Genomic DNA, 6,326 nt, shown 5'->3' with positions numbered 1-6,326 from the left:
GCAACACTAAATAATTTATCCCTCTCCACACTATCCACATTGCTAGTAATTTTATAGGTTGCTATCCTGTTCCTTCACTCCTGCCTGAGCCGTCTCTCTAGAACGTGTCACAGTTACTATGCATATGTAGTTAGGACCCTAATGCCATTGGATTTACAAAAAGGTTAGGAGCCTAGGTGCATAGGATAGTCCTAGCATAAGTCACAGAATAGCTGAAGTGGGAAGACACCACTGGAGATCATCTAGTACAACCTCCCTGCTTACAGCAGGGTCAATTAAAGCAGGTTGCTGAGGGACAAATCTATTTTGACTGTCTCCAAGGATGGATTTACCACAAGCTTTCTGGGCAACCTGACCCAATACTTGACCATTCTGATAGAAAAGAAGCTTTTTTCCTTTTATTTTAATGGAAGTCCCTGCATTTCAGTTTGTGCCCATTGCTCTGTCCTGTCAGTGGGCAGAACTAAGGAAAGTCTGGCTGCTTCTTCTTTACTTTCATTCATCAGGTACTTATATACATTGGTAAGATCCCTCTGAGTCCTGCAAGCATTTTGACTGGGATCACAGCAATGAAAGTAAGATAGAAAAAAAAAAAAAAAAAAAACAAAAAAAAACTAGCTGGAGAGTTTATTTGCAAACTGAAGTTGAATAAAGGAAGTTTATAAATTACATAAATAGCACATTAAAAAACAAGCAGGAAATTACCCACGTTTTGCTCAAAATAGCAGTTGTTGCTCAAGTGCTGACAGCTTAACTGGTTCTTGATTTAAATAAGAAAAGAAAAGGAATCAGATTATGATAGATTTGCCATTAAGAGAAGGTTGTGAAGGTATAAACCTGATTTTCTTTCACTCTTAAATGTCACCTCAGTAGGGTTCTTATTAGGGGTCATTTCATCATTTATTTTCATGAAGGTTAGTAAAGCTCAAAACCATTTCTATACACACAGGATTTGAAAGTCTATGTTAATCATAATAATAAAGAAATAAAATAACTGCAGAGAATTAATGACCCCAAGTCTCAGCAACTGAAATCCAGTCACTAACACTATAAGAAATGCCTGTAACCCACTGGATTATTATATTTTCTGCCTGTATTCCTTTGTTACAGATTTGTTTTTCCATAGCAACACAGTCTTAAGAACTCTTTAATAACAATTATGCAGGTACATCTAAAATTAATATAGCATCTGCAGAACCACATTTTTTACTAGTTTGAAGGATCAGTTGTGATTATGTGGATATGGACATCTTATTCTTAATGCAAGAATATTTTCAAGGTAGCCTCTAGAATAATATTGTCATTAATACGTTGAGTCATTTATTGCTCTTTGCTTCATAATGAACTCTGCTTCTAAAACCTAGAGTAAATAGTCAGCAACTGTGATTTTATTTTGAACAGCAAAATGTAGAGAAAAGTTATAAAATAGAGTATTGTGGAAGTATAAAGTATTCAAGTGTATCTTTGTGGAGGAGACATCTACTGTCATTGTTTTTCAAACCCTCTCTATTTGACTCTCAGAATATTGTGAATCTGTGTTTCAAGAATATCAGCATTTTCATATTTGTGTGGTAAAATCCTTAAATCCAAATATTTGCAGTCTTTTATGTTCTGACCCCACAGAAAAATTGTCTAAACTTTCCTAAGTAGTGGCATTTTCTGCTTTCTTGGAAGGGCAGGGAAGACCTTTTCCTTCTTCCCTGAAATTCCTTTCAAATTTTCTGATACCAATTTGTCATCAGTTCTATATGTCCACAATCTAAGCTGATCAGCTATATTTCCTTAGATGCTTCCTTTCTTAGCTGTATGCTTCACAGTTTGACTTTTATTTCAGCACAACTAGTGCATATCATAACTATTTAACTTAAAACGTGGATTTGTTTGTGCCAGTAAAGTGTCTCAATGCCTTCATCTGCAGAAGGCATTTTATGGAATGTCTTGTGACTAGCAAGGGGGCCATTGCTGGGAAGTTTAAGATGATACTAGATGCCTGTGCACCAGTATCTTATGCTTGGACATTTAAACAAAAGTATTTATCTCAATTCTATCCCTTCTGTGCCTTTTATGCATTGTCTTAACTTCCTGTCACTCTGATAGAATTTGAGGTTTATGGCTCTTTCCATTATCAAGAGAAAGACTGACATCCACTTTAACACCTTGATTGTGCAAGGGTTTGTAGAGACTTTTTTTAAGATATAGTGCTTAAAAACTGAAGTAGTTATCTGGCACAATTTACAAATGCACTGGGGTTCCTTACTCCCATTGACTTCATGACATCTCAGATGCTTTGCTGTGTTTTAAATCTTGTACATTTCATGTTTGTCTAATTACCCTTGAAGAAATAAGGTGTTAAAAACCTGACAAATATTTTTTAGAGAGTAAGAGAACATCAAATTAAATGCAATTTTCCTAGGTCTCAGGTTATGCATAATGGAAAAGCCATTGTTTTCTTTAATTGAGTAGAGTTGTTTACAAAAAAATACCTGTTAAATTAAAATTGATCACTCTTGAAAAAAGGTCTTAAAAGATTTTAATTATGATTTTTTTAGGAAAACTGCATTAGTAATTATATGCAAATTTTGTTCCTGTTTTAATCTTCCTGGAGATTTATTAGTTATGTGATAGAAATATCTCTGTTACAAACCTCTTAAAAGTCAAAAATATGCATTCCATATTTGGTTTGGTATTATTTTAACATACAACAGCTCTCTCTCAGATATGGATTGTGTGTAGGAGTATGTTTAAGACCACATTTTTTGTCTATCCATTTTGGAAGTCAGACTCCCATACAGACAGCTGTGCGTAAATCCAACGCCAAACTATTCAAGAGTTGTAATGTTCACCCACTATCCACTACAAATACAGCTTTCTGAGGAGCAAGAATTTCACGTTCTCAAGAAGTCAAACACTGCTCTCAGCTATGTTGTCTTTACAAGTGAAATAGATGTACAGGATGGATACAGTAACAACAAGCAGAGTTTGGCTATGGGGCTGCACATCTGCAAACGAGCAATGTCAGATGCTTATTTCAGCCGTGGCAGCAGGGGAGGCAGCATTGCTCAGCATCTCCATGAGGGTGAATTTTGTATGAATCAAGTCTGTGTTGTAACTAGTAGCAATTTTGGGTGGGTATTTTTCCAAAGCTCTGTTTTAGCTCCATGCTGCAGTATCAAGTAGCCTTTGCTGTGCTGTCAAGATCTGCAAAAATTAAAACCGTCAGCTTCCATGCAAAAATTGCCATGCTGGCCAGTGGGACTCGCCACTCCATCTGCTGCCCTGTCCTACGAGCAAAGAGATTTTCTTGTCTTAGTCTGTCTTTCAGGGAACATAGGAAACCTTTGCTGATAATGAAAAAAAATCGAACCTTTCTTGTTGTTATATGCTGTGTCTCTTCCTCAGCACTCTGCTGGTGGAAGCTATGCCAGTCAGGCTTTGTATCTAGCCCTGTCCAATTGTACTGAAAGATTCAAACCTTATTTGAACTATATACCTTTCAAAATCTCATTGGGGGGTTAATTCATACAACTCTGAAATACCTTTACATTTCCCCAAGGGAGTAAAGGGAACTTTGTCACTCTTAATATCAGACTTGTGAACTAACTATATCTGATAGTTATTAATTCTTCAGCAGAACAAAAACTAAGCTGTAGACCTGAGGTGAATAAAAGACTTCTAACTCATGAAAGACTTGGGCTGACCTTACCAGTGCCATCAATCATGAGCAGAGCTCAAACAGATTGCATAGCACTGCAGAGATTTTATGAGAATATAAGAATATATGCACTTTGGGGGCCATAAACGATTGTCTTACAAAATGCCTACATCTTAGACCATCAGAAAAAATCACATTAAATAGTTTTACAAGAGATCTTCCATGGCATAATGATCTGTTCATATCTGTACTTCTTTTACCTGCACAGCTATATTTATGCATGGATATAAGCATAAAGTGTGGGCAAGTGTGCTGTTTTATAGTTTTATTCTGCTCCTCTCAATATTTTGGAAAGAACAAAATTACCTGAAAAGGCTTCTTAAAATGTTTGATGTGGGTCTGAGAGTGAAACACAGTGATATGCTGAACTATAGCAGATGGTAAATTGGCAAGAAACTCTCTCTATAACATGTATGCCTACAGTACCTACAGAGTAACATTCTCATTGCAAAGAGAAGTGATGTGGAGTTCTCTACATATACTTCTTTAGTGATACTTAGAAGGGAAAAAAATGCTTTGGTACTAAAACCACAGAAATACTCTTAAAAAAAGCCTCTCCATTTTAAGTTTTAAATAATTTTGTTTTAAAAGAAGAGGGGGAGCCAAGGGAAATTACCTTTGCATAAAGGAATAGCTACTTTCATCTTTTTATTATTTTGGAAAAACATAATATTTGTGTGAACATTTTATCCATTGATGTGTGGTAAGATATTGTCTTTTTTAATTTGGGCTTTACATATTCAGAGTGAGCAATAACATTTTGAATTTAAATTTTCAGTGAAATTTTGAAGAAGAAATACGATGTCTTCACATACTGTTTTCTTCTTTTAAAAAACAAAACATAACCCCCAAACACAATGTACACCTCTTCCCTCCCTCACCCCCCAACCCCCTTAGTTTTAATCATTAGATATACTCCAGGAAACGATCTCCAGTTTTGTTCTAAAAGAAGTCAGCATGTTGCTATTGCGTCTTGTCTTAAAGTTCTTGTCCAATTTGCCATTATGTTATGTAACACCATCACAGCAGACTCTTTACTGCTTAAATGATAAAAGTTTCAATAGGCACTTTAGTGGAATTACGAAAAAGCTACCACTCTTCCACCGTGATGCCAGAAAGCTATCTTCTTTCTAAGTCACGTCAGTAAACTGTAACTTGTAGGCCTGAGCTTGTCTCAGTGTAATTCCAGAGTAACAAAATAACAACAACAAAAAACTGTGTATATTACAGGATTTATCTTTCCTTTGTAGATCAAACCGAAACTGACAGAATGATAAATGTAGTAACTTGCTGGAAACAGTTGCTGTCTTTTATAATCAAAGGAATCCTGTCTTATATAAAGCTTAGGTTTATCTTTTAAATTTGTTATTGGTTTACTTTTCTTTTTATTTCACTGTTGTAGCTGTACTTAAGTGACTTTGTCAGGGTTATAACTTTCTTCTTCTCCAAACATGTCTGCCAAGATCTTAAAGCGAGGTCCCCAGTCACTCAGATAGTCATAGTCCTGGTCTGCCTCTGTAGTAAGGGAGTCTATAGAGCTGAGAGACTCTGCAACAGATCCGTTTCCTTCATAAGCATAGGTTGCCAAGGAGTCATAAGGAGGTGCAATTGGATCAACATCGCTTTCCTGCAGCCTTTGATTAATGAAATCTCTTATGTCTGTGTTATCTTCCACTGGTGGTCTCTGACGTGGAAAACGCAGCGTGTCTGGTTTTATGTCCCTGCGTATTTTGTTATCTTCAATCACTTTGGGATTTCTCAGGGCACCAATGTCAAAAGCCTGGGTGTCCTCTTCTCCACCTCCTTCATCATCATAATGGATAACGTTATCTCTGATGTCTTCTTTAGAAGTCATCAGGGTGTCCTTTTTCTTCTGCCTCCGTAGTGCTACATACAGTACCACAATGACTGTAATGAGAAAAAACTGAAGTTAAGACATGCACAGAAATAATTTGGTATGCTGATCACATATCATTATATCTTCCTTTGAAAGCTGCAAGCAATCAAAAGAACTTTTTTCCTTAGAAGATATGCTCCTACTATTATTTTCAAAATAGCTGTGCTCTAGTCAATGAAAAGTCATTTGCTGTTTGATCTACGAGTCTAACTTCCCTTGGTGCTTGCTGTGCTATTGAAGGAAGCAACAGTTTTCCTACTGGCCTGCTTTGTGAACAAATAGAATTGTACAGGACTTGAGTTATTCAGTTCAGAGAGACAGAGAGAGATGGGATTTTTGGCAAAAAAAAATCTTCCATAGCAAAACAGGAAAATCTCATGGCCTGGCTGCTGCTATTGCCCATGGCTTGGCTCCTTGCCTGGCTTGCTCCCCTCTTCATGTCCCCTGTGGTGGGTGAGTGCATTGACTTGTTCCTCCCTCTGGTCGTCTGGCACTTTGGATCTCTGGTGTGTGATGTGGGAGTGGAGGGAGGAGTTTGGGTCCTGGTTTGTCTGTTGGTGATAATATCATTCTATAATGGGCAAGCAGTCAGCAGAAAACTATGTCAGGCTAAGTTCACAGCAAGAAATTAAAATCAAAATCAGTGGAATAGTAAGGAAAAAGACTGGACAGAAGATAAATGTTATTCTCTTAGGTTATACAGAGCACTGGAGGTCA

The 6,326-nt window shown here is 36.8% G+C and overlaps 1 protein-coding gene across 1 annotated transcript; it reads right to left on the bottom strand.

The window, feature by feature from the left end:
* Positions 1-4,664: 4,664 nt before the first annotated feature.
* Positions 4,665-5,620, bottom strand: LOC103772469 (cadherin-12-like; the record flags this gene model as incomplete). The annotated part of the gene is made up of 1 exon (XM_008939802.1): positions 4,665-5,620. A coding segment is annotated over one exon (500 nt), but the record flags the coding sequence as incomplete, so codon positions are not given.
* Between the last annotated feature and the right edge of the window lie 706 nt (positions 5,621-6,326).

Source organism: Merops nubicus, unplaced genomic scaffold (assembly GCF_000691845.1).
Source record: "Merops nubicus isolate BGI_N331 unplaced genomic scaffold, ASM69184v1 scaffold38734, whole genome shotgun sequence".
Lineage (NCBI taxonomy): Eukaryota > Metazoa > Chordata > Aves > Coraciiformes > Meropidae > Merops > Merops nubicus.
Note: the sequence above shows the minus strand (reverse complement) of the source record. Positions and strands in the feature narration are given on the sequence as shown.